General features: G+C 47.8%; 2 protein-coding genes across 3 annotated transcripts in view; both read left to right on the top strand.

The window, feature by feature from the left end:
• RHEB (Ras homolog, mTORC1 binding) overlaps nt 1-1258 on the top strand; it is a 38991-nt gene extending 37733 nt beyond the window's left edge. Inside the window, exon 8 of the mRNA XM_015619081.2 lies at nt 235-1258. Within this exon, the coding sequence (XP_015474567.1) occupies nt 235-327 (93 nt within the window). The 3' untranslated portion in view covers nt 328-1258. The remainder of the gene's footprint in view (nt 1-234) is intronic.
• A 6902-nt stretch (nt 1259-8160) lies between these two features.
• CRYGN (crystallin gamma N) lies at nt 8161-16142 on the top strand. Of its 2 annotated transcripts, XR_004500375.1 has the most exons (5): nt 8162-8275; nt 8734-8982; nt 10728-10873; nt 11090-12909; nt 15915-16020. XR_004500375.1 is itself a non-coding variant. In XM_015649427.3 (4 exons), exons 1-4 carry the CDS (start codon nt 8255-8257, stop codon nt 16048-16050), a joined length of 552 nt encoding a protein of 183 aa, XP_015504913.1. In that variant the 5' UTR covers nt 8161-8254; the 3' UTR covers nt 16051-16142. The 2 variants fall into 2 exon arrangements, 1 of the variants encoding a protein (XP_015504913.1); XM_015649427.3 differs by lacking the exon at nt 11090-12909 and having other exon boundaries at nt 8161-8275; nt 15915-16142.
• The last annotated feature ends 2201 nt before the right edge of the window (nt 16143-18343 follow it).

Genomic DNA, 18343 nt, shown 5'->3' with positions numbered 1-18343 from the left:
GTGAATCTGGCTCAGTTTGTGCCTGCCCTCCCTGCTGAGGATTGCTGTGGATAGAGGTTTGCACTTCCCTTTGAAACCAAAATTACTGTGTTTGCCCTCCTCACTTTTGGAATAAGCATTGGATGTGGGTTTATCTGCTGATGTAGTTGGTGAAACTGCTAACATTTTTTCAGTTGTTCTTTCAGTAAGTGGGCAGTCCCCCCTCCCTCCTAATGGTGTGCTCTCTCTTTGCAGACTGCCGTTGATGTTTTTAAGAGGATAATTTTGGAGGCAGAAAAAATCGATGGGGCAGCTTCACAAGGGAAGTCTTCATGCTCAGTAATGTAATTCCACTGCAGAACCTGAAAACACTGGGAATACATTCTACCTGAAGAAGCAAAACTGCCCATTATCTTTAAGGATAAACTATGCTTCTTTTTTTTTTTTTTTTTTTTTTCCCTTTTTTTAATTTTTTTTTTTTTCTTCTGTTAACCTGAAAGATAAACAGTTGGTTTGGAGCCTTTCCCTTCAGATTATGTTAAACTCTGACTCCTGTGCAAATGGCTTCACTTCCATTTTCAAATTTTAAGCAATCATATTTTCAATTTATATATTGTATTTCTTAATATTATGACCAAGAATTTTACTGGCATTAATTTTTCAGTGTAGTTTGTTGGTTAGAATAATCATCAAAATGATGCATATTGTTACACTACTATTAACTAGGCTTGGATATCAGTGTTTCTTTGTGTTAAATGTATACTTGTAAATAAAATAGCTGCAAACCTTAAATGTTCTGTTTATAATTTTTTGTTGATTACTCCATATCAAGTTTTTTTTTTTTGGTTTTTTTTTGTGAAAAATGTTCACCTGCTGACCTTAAGAGGAGGCGTGAGATCCTTGGAGCCAATGGATTGTTTGACTGTTGCTCGGGAAGTTGTTTGCGAGTGATCCCAAACGTTTTTGCTACTGGAACTCCAGGGTGGCCAAGCAGCTCTGCTTTGCTTTGTGCCCGCTCACGGGAAGGAGAGACAAGTGCCAGCTTTATTTGGAAGGGAAGTCCTGGGTTTCAGTCAGAACCTGCTCTGTGTTTTTCCTCTGTAACCATTGAGTAAAGGGCGTGCAGAGCCACCCCGAGTTCCTGCGCTACGGACTGTTCACGTGGACTTGTGACTGGGAGTGCTGTCAGGATGGAGTGGATTTATTCAGGTCACGAGCGTAGACTTGTTAAGAGAACAAAAATGTCATTTAAAATAAATTGCACGTCCTGAACAAATCAGTGTGGGCTGTTTGTTGTGAATTCCTGTGCTCCTGGTAGAGGTGAGCGGCCTCCTGCTGCCTGGCCGTGCACAGTTCAGGGTTCCTGCACAGCTTTCTCTGACCAACTCCAAGCTTTTCCTTGGCTTTTGGATGGGAGGCTTAGCAAGCCGTAATATTTCAAGTCTGGTAACAAACTACTTACTACTCTATATTTAAAAAATTTGCAGTTGACCTACTTTATATAGAACAGCAGAACAAAACCCAAAACAGTAAAAACAAACAAGGCTGACTTGGGGAACAGCTAATTAAATGAAGTGTTTAGCCTGCATTTTTGTGTTCATTTGAAAACTTAATTTCTGACAGGAGTGCATAGGAAAGTTGGAGTGTTTTTGCAGCCATAATTAGTTTTACCTTCCAGTCTGTGCTAAAAGATAGAAATCATGCATTTGGTTCTTTATTTTCTTTGTATGCTTGTTCCCTCATATGATATAAAAATGGTCTAAACCTCTCAACAGTGCATGTAGGAAAGCCTGGTATTTTCTTTGGTCATCATGAGGGTAACTGGTAAAAAAAAAATTGCCCTTTTTCTCCACTTAGGATACTTCCCAGTGTTTCTGAAAACCCTGTTTTCTATGAATTCTCACACCTTGTGCCAAGCACAGGTTGAGTGGCTGGATGATTGTTATGCACGATGGATTGCTGGAGTTCAGCAGGGAGCTCATTCAGGGAAACGAGTCCATGCTTTGACTTGGGAACCAGACTGAGCTGGGGCTGTTTGCTGCCCAAGAACCTGCAGCACTGGAGCGAGGGTAGCTTGGCTCTGGTGGAAGGGCTGAGGCTGCAGGGCATGGCTGGAGGAGCCCAGCACGGGGTGTGTCAGTTCAGTGTGGTCCTTCAGTGCCCCATCCCAGGCACTGATGAGCTCTTGCATGACCCGAGGCTGTGGCGTTGCATCACACACACAGTGTTGTGTTCTGCGTCACAGGGTGGAAATTGTGGAGTAAAACAAACCTCAGTGACCACATCTGCTGTGTTTTTTTGTCAGAAAAACCTGGCTGCAGGTGTACTGGCATCAGTCTAACCCCAGTTGCTGCATTGCTTCTTGAGGTGTGCCAGCTGCTAAGAGTTTTAAAGGAGATGCATAAGGGCACATGCAGTTTAACAGTCTGGGGTAACTCGGGTCCTGCCTTCCAGCTGTGAGGCTTTCCAAAAGGGCTTAAAGGCAAGTGCAGATTCTCTGGATGATTTGTAGTGGGAATTTCTGGGACTTGAAAGGAACATTTCACGAGGCTTTGTAGTGATAGGACAAGGGAAAATGGCTTCAAACTGCAAGGGAGTAGGTTTAGAGTAATTAATAGAAAAAATTCTTAAGGGCAGTGATACACTGGAACAGGCTGCCCAGAGTTTATGGATGCTCCACAAAGCCAGAATGGATGGGGCTTTGAGCAACCTGGTTTAGCAGAAAGTGAACCTGCCTGTGGCAGGGGGGTTGGAACTGGATGGGCTTTTGGGTCCCTTCCAGCTCAGTTAATGTACTCAGCACTGAGAGATGTGTACTGCTCTTGCATTTTCCATAATAGCTGAACGACTGAACTCATCCACATATGTTGTTCCCTTCTTCCTCTTTCTGCTTCATCCAGTAAAAAATGGAAATTATTCCACTTGTCCAAGCCTTTCTCTGCTAATAAGATCTAAAGACCAGCCATGTGCAATAGTCTTGCAGTTCTGCTGAAATGTGTAGTCAAGCATGATCAGTGAATTCCTCCTCATCCTTGGCTGCAGAGATTTCACCTGGCTTCTCAGGATGGCACCTTCAGCAGCTGGAGTCTAACAGAGGGTGGGGCAGCCTTGTGCTTCCTTGTACTGAGCTGGCACAGGTTGGATTTTCACCCTGACAGCCCTGAAGGTGGGGAGGGGCTGGGCAGTTGTGGAAGTCCTGTTATGTACAGGTACAGAATAATGCTTTGTAGCAAACTGCTGCTTTCCTTGATGAATTTATACAGTCTTGTATAAGTTCTCTGATCCAGGCTAGGAAAAGAATTACGTAGACTTAATAACTATTCTTCAGGGATGATCATTTGCAAAGGTAAAAGGGCAAAGGTCCTTTTCCTGTTGAGAAAATGAGCAAATTATTTTTTACTGTGAGGGTGAGCACAGTCCACCAGTTTCCCACCTTGGACGTACTCAAAAGCCACTTGGACATGGTCCCAAGCAACCTGCTCTGGGTGATCTTGCTTGAACAGGGGTTGGGCCAAGTGTCCTCCAGGAGTGCCTGCTGATCCCAGCCATTCTGTGGTTATGTGAAGATTATGCTAAGTCATGTTAAACTCTCATTGACTTGTGTGGATTTACAGTGCCCTGGCTTGGAAGTGACTCCTGCCTTGTTTGTACCCTTGTCCAACTCCTTGCTTTGCTGTGTGAGTGATCCTGAGTCCCAGGGCTGGAGCTGCCCATCTCCAAGCTGCAGTGCCTGGAAATGCTGAGGATGAGTAAGGCAGTGGGGCAGGTGAGCTCAGCAGGGGCAGGATGGAGTGCAGGTGCTAAATAAATTAATGAACCTTCTTTTTCCTGTTCTTTCCATGCCTAACAAAGTTTGTCCCTGCCTGGTTAACTCCATGACGGGGAGTTTGGGGAGTTGGCTCTGGGTCTGTGGGGCCTGCTTTGTAATGCTTCTTCCCAGCTTCTGTAAAGGGTTGGTGAGTCCCTGGTAGAGAATAAAAAAGCTGGAGAAGTTTTTTCATTGTTCCTGTGTGCCTGCAGTAGCTGTGCTGTCATATCTGGACAAGGTGCAGATGTCCCAGGTGCTGTGCGAGCGCAGTGCAGGTGGTGATGATGTGCCCAGGCTTGCTGGGCTTACCCTGCTAATTAACACTGCTGAGCCTCTCCAGAAGGAGAAATCAACAGCTTCTAATTAGCCCTTATGTAATCAGGACTGCTCATCTTCAGAGTGTTTTGCTAATAGTGACTCATCTTCACAACTTCATCTAATAAGGTCAAAATTGCTCCCTTTTGACAACTGGAGAGAGGGAGTGAAAACCTTTGCACAGATCCCTTCAACTATTGTGAGTATGCAGAAGTGTGGCTGAACTGGTCTGGGTGATGGGTGTCCTTAGCATCCAGCTTTTCCTTGCATATCCTGTTCCCCTACTGGAACTTTTACTTCTTTGAAATACAATGAAAACTGAAAGGATTTCACCCCCCAGGCTTTCTGAGACTTTCCAAAGTGAAGTCCAAGTCTCATCTCAGTCAAATGCTGAGGTGTGTGATGATCCCTGGACAGAATATTACTGACAACAGGACCATAATTGGCTAAACCTGACCAGCAGGTCCCCTCTCCAAGGTGAAGAGCTGTTTTTCCTAGCAGAAACCTGGTCAGATCCATTATTTTGTAACAGGGTTTGCTGAGTCTGAGGGACTTCTTTGGAGTCCTTACCCCACACGGGTGACACGAGGTGTTGCTGACCTGGGATGGGTGGTGGGTCAGGGTGTGGGATGGCCACCCTTGGTAGAGATATTCCAGAGATTTTTATGTCACAGTGCATCCATGCTGAAGGCAACACATTGAACCCAAAACCATTGCCTGGAAGGTGATTCCCATTTCCAGCAGCAGGTGATGTATTCTGCCAGTGAGGGTGTGGGTTGAATGTTTTGTGGAGATGTTCTGCAGTGTTCCCAGTTTCCCTGGCAGCTCTGGGAGGCAGCATGTGGTGCACTCAGGTACAGAGAGTGGGTTAATCACCAGCAGAAATTGGTACTTTCAGCAGCTGGTCGGAGGTGGGCCAGGTCTTTTGACAAGCAAGGTGTATTTCACATGGAAACTCTCCCTTGAGTCATGAGATAGTTTCTCACTCAGGTCTGTTGCTGCTCTGAGGAGGCCCAGAGGATGTGCTCACCATTCCCAGCAGCAAGCCAAAAATTTTTCCATGGGAAGGAGCAAGACCCATGTTTGTTTCATATTTAATAAGCTCAAAGTATCTCATACTGAGGTATGTGAAAAATCTATGAGCTTTTCAAAGCAAGATGGTGTTTTGAAAGCCCTGAGCTAGGGATTTTCTGTGCCTGGTCCTAAACTGCTTTGCAAACATTACAGGCTCCTCCAGAAGCTGAAGCATGGCCCATTCAGAGGATGTGGAGCAACTCCTTGGCTGCTGCTCCATTAATGGTTATTTGTGTGGGGCTGTACCAGCTGTAGGAGCTGAGCAGAATGCTAATCCTGCTAAGCCTCTGACATGGAATATTGCTGTTCACATAAGTGAGGTCACTCCTGAAGATTCACCTCCAGGAGTCACACCCTGCTCAGCTCCCTTGGCTCTGGCCTGGACAATCTGGAGAGCAAATTGTCTCTTACCACTTCACTCCTCAGCCTTGTGGCAGCGAAGGGATAGCACAGCATGGAGCTGCCTTTGTGGACATCAAACCCAATTCCTCCCTCTAAACCAAACCCACAAAAGAATCTCATATTTTTGGGTTTTGACTTAAAGCCAAATACTCAAATTTACAAATTCATTCCCAGTGTTTCATCCTTTAAGCAGCCACAGTGGAGGAAAGCTGCCCACAGCCCTTTTGCTGTGGGGATCATGGTCAGATGCACCTGGGCATCAGGAGGGAAGGTCAGCCCCAGCATCACTTGCCTGAAATGCTGTTAGTAGCCACTAACTCTTTCTCTCTTCCATTGGCAGCCTTTCCATCTTTGGCAAGGAGTTAAGGGGGTTTGTCCAGGAATTATGATTTGATATTCTTCAATATTCTTTTTTTTCCATCACTTTCTTTTTTTTCTAGAGATAGGTCCTTTCTTATTTCATGTCTTTAACGTGGTTTCTCAAAAAACGGGGATAAAATTGCCACAACCTCTTTCCATCTCTCCTGAAATAGCTTTTTGAATCTGTTGGATAATTTTTAAGTAATCTGACAGCTGAGCACAAGTCTCAGATTCATCAAGCTCTTGCACATTGAATTAAATGTCACACCTTAAGGAAAATCCCCTCATGAGACAGAGCCAGAGGAAACCAGGCTTCTGTGGTTCCATAAAAATCTCCTGAGGCAGTATTTGCTTTCCTGGGTGCCTTGGGGCAGTCTGCCATGAATGCCAAGGGTCTTCCTCTCCAGGCACCCAACAGCTCATGGCCAATGCAAAGAGTGTGTGAGCTACGACCCCAATGGATGGAGAGTTGGGTCCCAATGCCAGTTGGGTCCCATGGTGCCACCCCATTGTCCTCGTGCTCCCAGCCATGACTCAGAAGAGGAATTTCTCCTTCCCTCCCAGGGCACTGCAAGGCCACAGGGAATGGCTGGTTTTTGGGAGCTAATGCCCCCCATCTTGGCTGCAGCTCTTCCAAGTGGGACTTTCTGCATGCTGTTACTTTTCCCTGCACCATCTGGTGATTAATTTAACACCTTAAAATTAGCACCAGCATTTCAAGGAGGTTTTGGGCAAGGTTGGTTTTTTAATCCGATGAGGGTTTTTCATTGTTTCCTGCCTCACAGCACAATACTATTTGTGAACTGTGTTCCTGCAATGCCAGGGCAGGTTTGCCTGAATCAGCTGGAGGATGTGTTTCCTCTCCCAGCACAAAGTGCCACCTCCCTCCTTCCTCCTCCCGTGCATCCCAGTCAGCGACATCCTCTGGCTCAGCCTACGTGTGTCTGCACACGCAATTATTAACTTTTACATCTTTATTGAAAGGGTGGCGCACGTTTGAGCCCTAATAATGACATCCTTTCTCCTGAAGCAGTCTTTTATCTCGAGATGAAGTGGTGAGCAGAGTGGGGCTGCCGAGCCAGGCTGCTGGCATGCATGAGGATGGGATCAACCTGCCAAGAAAGGAGGTTTTAGGGTTTGGATTTGAAGCGTGTGCCTGATGGTCCAGGGAGAGAGGCAGCAGCAAAGGGAGATGATGGGAGTCCTGTGAGTGAGGAGGAGGATTCAATGAGCAGGAGCTGTGTGTGAAGCTATTAAAAAGCATAAAAGACAAATCTCCTTTTATTGTGGCCCCTTGGTAAGTCTCTGCATGCTGGTCCATGGGCCACCCCCACACCTCTGCTTTTACCTCTTCCTAGTCTGGCTCATTAGTATAAACTGATGGGGTTTATGGGCTGGGAGCCTCCTTTGCTATTTGTCCTGGAAATATGGCAGTTAAAATCTCTGGATATTCTTATAACACAGACGAGGACTTTATGGTCCCATATAGCTGCAGTGTAACTTACTTTAATATGGTAACTTTATGGTCCAAAAGTCCCTCTAATCCTGACTTAGAGCTGTGAGTCAGGGCTTCAATGCTGGAAGATCAAAACATTCCTGAGAACGATGCTCCTGAATAACATCAGTGCCTTGTGAGCCCAACCTTTGCGCTTTGGAGGGGATCAGGTCCTTGGCTTTTGGAGGTGCCATTTAGAGAGGTTCAAAGGTTAAATGAGAAACCATTGGTTTGACAGATGGAGTGCAATATTTGTTGGTGAGGGGTCTTCAAGGACACCCTCTCTTGGCTGCCACACTGCAATAGGTGGGAACAACCTGGGAAAAAGCAAACCTGACACAGAGAAATTATGTGCCATGCTTAGAGATGCTGTTGTTTCCTCACTTACTTGTTATCTGTTGTGAGGAAAAAGAAAAAGGACAGAAAAAAAACCCCAGGGGAAAATAGAGGAGGGAAGGAAACAAGAAATAGAAATAAAACCCAAAAAAAGGTAAAAAAAGTAAAAAAAAAGAAGTCCTCCAAAAAGGAGCAGTAAATGTGCACTGCTAATCGACCAAAGCCCTGCCAAGCAAATCTTTTGTCAGATCATCTGCCCAAAATCAAAAGCCCGGACTCAGCAGGCCCCGTTACCGGCGGTTCTGCCTACGAAGCAGGAAAGCGCAAAGCCCCCGGTTCCCGCGGCTTTGTTAAAAAGCCCTCACGACACCAGCCCCAGCCCGGCCCCCCCCCGACAGCCCCTATATAGTGGGGTGTCCAACGATCTGTCCATCGCCGTTTTGGTTTGGCTCCCGCTCTTGGTCTTGGATAACAGCCAGCAGAAAATGTCTCAGTACTCAGGAAAAGTAAGTAACGACCCAACCGCTTCCCTTTCAGCCTGGGGCCGGAGAGCTGGAGCATCCTCCGGGTGGAAGGAGCTGATGAGGATAATAGAGCCAGCAGATGGGGTGTGAGTGGTGATCCTGGGAGCAAATTTGGTGGCAGGGATGGGGAGGGTGCGGCAGAAGAAGTTGCCTTTCGGGAGCCGAATTTCCTGTTTAAACATTCCTGCTGGAAATATGTGTGAGTGAGCACGAGGCAGCGAGAAGTGTCATAAATGCGGGACGCACTGCGTTCCCAGAAAAACAAATACGCTTCTTAGGAAAAAATGCCAGTGATGCCATGCTCCTTTTGCTGGAAAGGAGCTAAAATAAACCAAACCATCCTGAAATGATGCATCTGCAAGAGATTCCCATCTGCTTGGAATGGGAGTCCGGCCGTGTCCCTGCTCCTCACCACGGGCCCTTTCTCTTCCCTCCCCCAGATCACTTTCTACGAAGGCAGATGCTTCACAGGCAGGAAGCTGGACATCTGCGGCAGCTGCAACAGCTTCCAGGACCAAGGTTTCCTCAATCGAGTCAACTCCATCTGCGTCCAGAGTGGAGCCTGGGTCTGCTTTGACCACCCCGACTTCCGAGGGCAGCAGTACATCCTGGAGCACGGCGAGTATCCCGATTTCTACCGCTGGAACGGACGCAGCGACCACCTGGGCTCCTGCCGGCCCATCGGGATGGTGAGTGGGACGCTGCTGGTGTTGGCTCTCCCAGCCGGAGCACCGCTGGGTTTAGTTTATCCTGGTCACAGGAGCCCTGTGAATAAGTGCCATAAAAATCTGTGTTCTTTAGAAATAGGGTGGCCCCTTGAGCAGGAAGGTTTTCTGGGTGGATTTGTCCCCGTTCAGAGCAGTCTGTGCAGGCCACAAAGCTGAGACAGCTCCCTGTGTCCCCAGACAGGAGGAAGATACATCTTCCTCCCACTGTGAAACACAGTGCCTTTAACAGGGTGAGATATTCCTGTGGTTTTCTAGATGAGATGGGAAGGTCCTGCTGGTACTGAGTGCTTTTCCTTTTAATGTAAGCTGCTATGAGAAATTCACAAGGGAATTCAGAAGAGATTCATTGCCCAAGGCAAGTTTGAGCTGCAGCAGCTGCATCTCCCCGTGGACCCAGAGGGGGAGAGGGCAGCCCAAGGGCTTCCCAAGCAGACCATAGGGCTGCTCCTAGCAAATTTTAGTTGAATTCTCTGCTGTTGCAAACCTCCCTCTGACCCCAGTAATCCTAAACTAAACCCATTGTTTTCCCTTCCCTGTATCAAGCTTTTAAAAACACTAACCTGAGGAAGGTTTAAATGAGAAGATTAAAATGTAGCAAAGAAAACTGAATATGGGTTGGGTCTGTCCATTAATTCTCCTATCACTGAGGTCCTCCAGGGCAATGATGAGCCCAGCTGGAGCTGGTGGGATTTCTCACTGGCCCCGAAATCGCTTTTGGCACAGCAGCAGGTCTCTTTCAGGTCTGTAACGTCATTCCCAAAGCACCTCCATGATCCGTACGTGGAGGGATGCTCTGGCCCAGGCCCTGGACCCTGGCCAGCACAAGGATGTGCTCCTCCTTTCCTGGCCCAAGATTTTCCCTGTGAGATGCCAGCGAGGGCTGCGAGGCATTTGTGCAGTGCGGATTCCCGGAGGAATGTTTGCTCAGGCACAGTGTCCCTCGGCTGCTGCCGGCGGCTGCCTGCTGTGGGGTTTGGCATGGCAGCCCGGCCTTCTTGTGCACTGACGTTGTTTATTTGAAAAACACCTTTAGGTATTCTTTGAATTTGGCTTAAAAATATCCTTTGAGCTCGCTCTGTCCCACATAGCTCTGCCACAGGCTGCAGAGATCTCCCCAGAGTAATTTGTGTCGTGTGACCATCAAGGGCTCACACAGCAATGATGATGCTGGGAAAGTTTCCTTTTTCTCCCTCGTTTTTATTTTCCTATGAGAAAGGCACAACGTCTCTCACCAGGAACAGCATGTAACGAGGCAATCTGAATTAGTTTAGAGGAGTAGCCCAACATCTTTGTACACTCGGGATGTGTTCCTTTTTACCTCTCTGGGTGCACAGAGCATCAGGGCTGCAGCTGGTGCTGCATTTGGGATGAGGGTTTGTGGGCTGCTGGGGGATCTGCAGATGGACAAGGGGCTGTGTGTGCCTGAGCACTGGCACCCCACACCGTGTTTGCATGTGGACAGCAGTGCAGGAAGGTGCAGCCAGGCACAGGGATAGGGATTTTTGTCTGCTTTCATGGTTGGTGTGCTGGGAGGCAGCATAAGTTTGTGCATGCTCTGTTCATGCTGGCATCAGTGGTCTTGGATTGCTCTTCACATTCCCCTTCCAAAGTACCCTTCTGTCTCCCTCTTTGTCTTATAAAAGCCAGAGAAATAATTTGTTGTGCTTTTTTGGTGTTGCTGTTGACTTCAATCCCTTTGTCCCCAGCATGGTGAGCATTACAGGATCGAAATATTCGAGGGGAGCCATTTTAGGGGTCCCAGCATGGAGCTGACAGAAGATTGCTCCTTCCTCCAGGGACAAGGCTGGGACAAGACCTGCATCAATGCCCTCAAAGTGTACGGCGATGGCGCGTAAGTAACTCCACGTGTCCTGGCAGCAGCTACTGCTGTGCTCCCTGCCCTGGGCACCGCAGGGGACAGGGAGCTGCAGACACTCCTCCCTCATGGAGAACCCTGTCAGTGCTGGGGGCACTTGGAAAGTGTCCTGAAAGTGTTAAGCCTGTTGTTAAAGGTGAATGTTGGTGCATGCCCACTGAGAGCTGCTTCCAAGGGGTGTGACTTTTGTAGGGTGGCAGCTAAGCATGAGCTACAAGAACTCTGAGAGACCTTTTTAAGGTGTATGAAACAAGAAGCCTAAAACCATCTCCTTCCTGCCTGCCTTCCTGCTTGCCTTCCACACCTCTTTCAAATCATGCTGAAGCTCAGGGAGGTTGGATGGACAGCTCCAGGTGATTCAGGTCAGGGCTTTTGCTTTGCAAGTTACTTCACCACACCTTTTCCTCTGATGGCAAAATTGAGGCAGGAGCACCTCCCCTTTACATTAAATCCTTCCTCTGAAAGACAGGGCTGACAGCGATGATGATACCCAGACTGAGGCTCAGCCCCACCCTCCTCCCCCTGCAGGTGCTCCTGAAGGCCTGAGCAGGATATCAGTTTTGCCTTTTCCTTGATGTTTGGTGGCAGTTTGTATTTTCTCAATGGTGTTGGTCCTTTTTGTGTTCTTTTCTCTCATTGTCAGACAAGTTGTTACCTGTCTGTCTCCCCTTTCCTCTGTCTGACAACTGTGTTTTCACTGCAAGCATGCTGGGAGCTGGGGAATGCCATCACACCTTCCCAGAGCCAGGCACAGGGTGGCTGGAGGGAGGCACTGGGGCACAGGGAAGCCCCTGCAGAGGAGGGAACACAGATACCTTGTTCTTCACCTGTCCTGGACTGGATATTGTGCAGCTCACAGACACCTGGTGTGAGATGCTGGACCCTTTGTGTCCATTTTTTTTCCCTAAGAATAAGGAGAGGTTGTTGCCATCCAAGTTCAAGATATCCTGACAGCAGCAAGTGTCCTGCTGGACTCTTTCTGATCCAGCCAAGGTCTCTCCTCTTCCAAAAATCCAGGCTTATTGATTAGGCAATGACAGTTCATTAAGGGCCAGAGCTACCCACTCCTGATGGGAAGAAATGGCTGGAGCCCACCAGGGACCCTGTCAGTGCTGAGCATTCAAGTACCAACACTACAAAGCCAAGAGGGAGCCTGTGAGTGCTCTGGCAAGAGTTTTAGGGCCAATTTACTGCTTGAGTCCCTGTAGCAGAGCCTGGAGCTTGAGAAATTGGGAAACTGCCCAGAAACTTTCAAGCACTTGAATTTTTCAGATTGGTTTTCCCCTTCCCCTACAAAATATATAAAGGGAACAAAGCTTGCTCTCCCTCACACAGGAGTCTGGATGGTTTGTGTTGACATTACAGGACTTCTCGAGATCTATGAATAGTGAGAAAAAACTGGAAAAAAATAAAGCACAGAGAGGAGTGTGGTGAGGAAACTCGTTGAGGTTTGTAGCATTACATTCAGATCCCAGGAAGGACATGCTTGGAAAGGTCTGTAAAGGCAATTAAAAAGGACAATGCAGAAGGACCTGCTGGAGGTCAGAGAGGCTGCAGGAGAGGAAGGAGGGAGGGATGAGATTCCTCTGCAGAGAGGTGGGAGCAGGGAAAGAAAGGGACCCTATAGCACCACTTTCCTCCTTTGGATGGACCTTCTAAACCCAGGTGCCTTCAGAGGTGCTGCAGGTGTAGGTGGTGCTGGGCATAACCTGGCAAAGCTGTCCCAGGACTCATCCTTGGCTGTTTGGTTAGCAGGGGAGATGGGATCAATGGAGACAAAGGGAGTTTCATCCACAGTCTTGCTCAGTGATTTTCACCCTCAATTCCCACAATGCGACATCTGTTGGATACAGAAATATTTGTTTCCATTTCAAAATCCATGGATGGTGTCATGTGCTGATAAAAAGTTGCTGCCTGCGCTTTGTGGAGGTGGCCATGCCCCCGGGAAGTGATGATGGATCATCTGGAAACATGGGAATGGAGACAAACATCGGCCTTTGGCATGGTGCATGGTGAGCCTGAGGGGGTTCAGCACCTTCCCTGCTGCCCTTCTGGGGTGGGGAATTGCTACCCCACACAGCCAGAAAGGGTGATGGTAAAGCTGTTTAAGCCATGCTGGCAGTGAATTGCTATTTCAGAGCAGTTTTGCGGTGTCACCGCCTCCTCGGAAGCTGTTACAGGTTTGTGGTGAGTGGCTTCGCCCGTCCCACGGGCAGAGCCAGCTCCAGTATCACATATGGTATCATCTGATTTTAGATGAAGATGTATGGTTCTTGTCCTCCTTTGTGCCTCAGCCACTCCAAAGAGGACAGCCTAGAAACAACCATTTAAAAAAACTGGATTTGTTTTGCAGTCCAGGAGAGAATACCCCAAAAAGAGCTCTTCTACACTACAGTGGAATAACTTGAAGGAAGCAAACCAGCCATTTATCCTGCTGAAGCATTCATGAGTGTTTGGTAGCTGTTCTGCAGTGGGGTTGTGAAATACAAAGCAGAACAGGGACCCAAATGCTGCTGTCCAATGCACATCACGTATTTCTCAGCAAAGGCAATACCTGCCCATGGCACCGCTCAAGTGCTACACGGAGAATCAGTGACTTTGAGCTCCAGTGAAAGCCTCCTGCTTGGTTCAGGCTGATGCTACAGCATTCCCCTCCTAATTTTTCAGTTTGAGCAGCCAGTTTTGACTTACAGAGTTTGAGTTTGTTCCATGAGCATTTTATTCCCATGTCCTCTGGGATTATGTGCTAATGAAACACAGCACTGAGATGTTTAAGGGCTGTGTGCTATGTGCCTGGATCAGCTCTCCCATGCTGGGCTTGAGGACAGAATCATCTCCTTTTTTTTTTTTTTTCTGGGCTTGTGACTGACTTGATTTTCCCTCTCACTGATGGTCTCAGAGAACGTAAATTTTAGGCAATAAAGGAGCAGCTAAGTAAGCCATACAGTCCTTCACTCATCACCTTGCACTGCCAACACACTTCACCCTCATCTTTCTGTTATTCCTTTTATTCCTTTGATTTTTTGGGTTTTTTCAGGCTTCCCCTAAGCAGAGGGACAAGCCAGTGGGGGCTCTTATCACCACACCAGGTCAGTCAGTCTGCTTCCATCTGCACCAAAGCCTGTCCCATTCCCTCCATGTAATGGTGCAGACACATCAACCATGTGTCTGGAAAGAATTCTTGGGAAAGATGGTGACTGTGAGGGGCTGCTCTTCTCCCTGCTCTATTCCCCAGGGTCCACCTGTTGTTGAAAGATGTCTTAAGGCAGAAGAACTGAAAACAAAGAGAAGGAAAATTGTATAAATTGTTGTTAATTAAGCTGAGGACACACTCTGTCACTGCACACTGAGATATGTGGTGGGGGTACACTGCACTCACAGGTGAGCAGTGGGCAGCCTTCCCCACGTGCTGCAAAGTGAGCATCAGAGGCTGAGGATGACTTTGTAATTCCAGTTTGGATATAAACTGTCTGCAACAAGTGCCAGAGAATGAGGTTGGCTGTTTGCAGGAGCCACATGTCAGCAATGCCACACACAGGGCTCTGACACTACAGGATGCTCTTTCACAAAACCAAGGCACAGCATTCCATGCTGGTATCCATGTGCTGGTCCTGCTCCTGCACAGGGGTCTGGGAGAAGGGATCACCACAATCCCACTTCATGTCCTCTCAGAAACACAAAACAAATATGTCAAGGAACCTGTAAGGTGCCTTGGATAAATACCCCAAACTTTTCTTGTTTTGTCTTTTTAATAATGCCCGTGGGTGGCTGGTTGTATAAACAACTTATTTTCCTTAGCCTCCAGCTTTTTGCTTTGGGTTAGACTGATCTGAGTTCACCAGCTGCTGTCTGACCCTTAAGGCCCAGCAGTCTTTGACCCCTCCAGTACTTGAAGAAGTTTCTCCCTGGAAATCCCACATCCAGTAAGTCCCAACCCCAATGTCCCAGCTAAATTCCTGCAAAGGCAGACCACAGAAACCAAATCATTTGGAGGATTGCATTTCTGCTTTGCTGTCATTGCTGAGCAAATAGATGGGAAAAGCAGCAGAAATCCTCATAAAACCTTAAAAAAATATGGGGATGAGAGGAAAGAGGCAGAGATGAGCAGCTCAGCAGTGACAGGGTGGAAACCTGACTGTAAAACTCAGAGCAATGGCAAAATTTGGTTGAGAAGCATGGGACACTCAAACAGAGGACAGGGGTGACACTTGTGGCCACAGTAAGATCATATGAAGTGAATGGAGAGAAAATCAGCAAAATTGTCCTTCCTGACTATCAGAATTGTTCCTGACCTGACCTTCAAATGGAGAAAGACATGTCACAAGCCAGGGTGATGGAGAATGATGTAGCCAAGCCAGGTGAAGAAATCAGGCATGCCAAAGTCACCAAGGTTATTGAATGTTGTATACATTTGACTGCATTCCAAGGGAAAGTTGTCATTAACTCTGGATGTAGCGATAAAGATAACCAAGCCCAAGCCCTGCTCTCTGTTGGAAAGCATCAGAGGCTATTAAGAATTACTAACAAAGAGAGAAATTACTAAATATGGTTCCCATTATTGCCAATGAATCAGTTCAAAGAGGCAGAACATCCCTCAAGCATTGCATATTTCTCCTTACAGTCCCTAAAAAAGTGGTTTATGCAGGGGCTGAGGGGACTCATGTCCTTCTTTATAATATGCTATTAAATTGTTTCTGTTGCACACAGTGAAGCTCAGAGAGATCCATTCCTACAGTAATGTGAAGCAGGGAGCCCTTGGGCCCAGGCTTTATTGGTGGTGTAACCCAAAACATCTTCCAAAGGCAAGGTCCAATCTGGCTGTGGGTATTTGCCAGGTCAGGCTGGGGGTGGGAGGGGAAGCACCCACAGTGAACTCCACCAGGAGCAGTTCTGTGTGCGGGATGGGACTGGGAATCAGGCCCTGGTGGTTTGCAGTGCAGCAGTGCCTAAAAGCAGCCCCTCAGAGCGGGGCACTAGCACAGTGCTGGCACCCAGGTGACCCTCCCTTTGTGCCCAGGTGGGTGCTGTACGAGGAGCCCAACTACCGCGGCCGCATGTACGTGGTGGAGCGCGGCGAGTTCAGCAGCTTCAACGAGTGGCAGGCACGCAGTGCCAGCGTCCAGTCCATCAGGAGAGTCGTCAACTACTTCTAGCTGAGCTTTCACCCTGCCAGCCATGGCCTGCTGAGACTGAGCATCACCCTCCTCCCCACTCACTGACCCCTGGAATAAATTGTTAAACTCCAGCTGTTGGCTCTGAGCACGTTTTTTCCATAACTAACATGAGTTCAAGAGAGAAGAGGTTTCTAATCTTTCTAAGCTTGATTTACATGCTGTGAATTTGCTTTCTGATTCTGCAGTGGTTTATAAGGAGGACATGGGAGGATGGGCCAGAACTGGTGGTGACAAGCAGATCTAGGAACTTGCCTGCTGTGGTTGTGGTTGTGGTCTGACACATGTTCCCTCTGCCCTGACTACAGCCACCATGTGATGGCCCCAGCTGACTCCTGATGCCTGGAGGGGGTCACGTTGATGCACACATGGGTGGGGAGCGCAGGCGCAGAGCCATTGGAGGCCATGTGAGGACACACATGAGGATCACAGCAGGAGCTGAGTGACTTGTGGGGTCTGTCTGACCATGACCTGCTGGACTTGATAGAAAGGTGAAAGCAATCATTCGTCCTGACTTACTTTAAATCAGTGCACATTAAAAATATACATTTAAAAAAAAACTCGAGCCTGAGGGCACAAAAACCTGAGCAACCTTCTCTTTGTTCCCTCAACCCTTCAGATGACAATGACATTTTGAGGGATCAGCAGCAAAGGGAAACAGCCACTGCACTGCCATTTATTTCACAACCCTCTCTTTCTGCCCCTTAAGTGTTTCTGGTCCACCCCAGTTGTTTTGGTGCCCCTGAACCCCATTCCACGATTGGCAATTGGGATGGGAACCACTCTGCCCCTTCAGCTATGGACCGTCCACTGCAGCCAGGGCACTTCCCACGGCATGCAGCCCCCAACAGGGCAGTAGCCTCCCTTCTGTAAAATAATAAGCTGTGTTCAGCATTAGCTAGGGTGCTTCTGGCTATTTCAGAAAGGGGTAATTTTATTCTCTTCACTCTGTTACTCTATTAGCTGTTAAGCCTTGGCTGTCTGATAGATCCTGACAGGCGCAGTCATGGTGCCGGCAGAGCTGCAAAGCTCTGTGTTAATCCAGCGGGAAAGCTGCTGATCTAACCCCAGCCCCAGCCCTCTACAGGGACATGAGTGAGGCTGACAGGTCCCCAGCACACTGGAGCACGAGGCGTGTGTGCCCTCGGGGCTGCTCTGCTTTGCAGGTCTGCAATGGGAATCTGCCCTTCCCTGAGCGCTGGGGAGGAGCGGGACTGTGCTCTATGCCAGGGGCTGGTTGGTCCCGTGCTGCAGCCCAGTCTGACACCAGATCCACCTGCCATTCCACCCACTCACACCCATCCACCTTGTCATTCACCTTCCACTTCGATCTTGGCTCCCTGTGGCTCTCTACCAGTACCAGGACTGGGGTGACTGGTAACAACTGGGCCCTATGTGAGGACATGTGCGGTTCCCGTGATGAAGGGACACCGTTGGTAGAGTTGCATCGATTGAGATTTGCTCCAGCAGCACATATGCTGTATATGTGTTATGAGGGGATATGGAAATGAAAAAAAATTCCACCTTGCGAATTTAACAGCAGTTTGGGTGATGTCTGCCTTAGCAGTGATACAGACAACCATGTCCTCTTGTAGACAGTCTGTTGTCTGGGTGCATCCTCCATGCAAATCATCACAGAAGCACTTGTAGTTACACCAGCTCAGCTCTGGACTTCAGTGGCCATGTCCTGGGTGGCTTGTGGTGACGTGGTCCATTAGACCTGTAAAAATATTTAAGATCTTTAATGGGTTGCAAGGTATTTCTGTGTCAGAGAAGGCAGGGAAATGATTCATTCATTGAGTGGGATGCACAAATGTACAACTCGTGCATCAACTCTTGCGTATTTCATTTTCTTTTAATTAGATGCAGCTTATAAAAGATTTTAGGAGTCCTTCCAGGATTAGCATTGCTCTTGCCTCATGAAGGCTGTAATCGGCTCCTGAGCAAAATGCACTCTATTAAAAGTTAATATTCAGTCATGTGCAGTGCTCTCTGTTGTGACCTCCTGGACATTATTCTGTTATAAAAAGCCCAAAGTGGTCCCAGAGAAAGACAAGCATTGAATTGTGATGAGCTTTAAAGTAGGCTTTTTGTGGGCTTTTCATTCATTTGAAACATTCAGTGTCACGGTGCAGCATGAAGGATAAAGAAACAAAGGCTTTAAAATATACAATAACTGGAGTCCCAGATGCTCTAAGTATTTGGAGGACAAAAAAAAGGAAATAGAGAACAACCATCCACCCACATTCCCCTGGGAACAACAGCATAAGCCCAG

Source organism: Parus major, chromosome 2, assembly GCF_001522545.3.
Source record: "Parus major isolate Abel chromosome 2, Parus_major1.1, whole genome shotgun sequence".
In the NCBI taxonomy this organism is placed as follows: Eukaryota; Metazoa; Chordata; class Aves; order Passeriformes; family Paridae; genus Parus; species Parus major.
The sequence above is the reverse complement of the archived record's forward strand: the minus strand, read 5'-3'. Positions and strand labels throughout refer to the sequence as shown.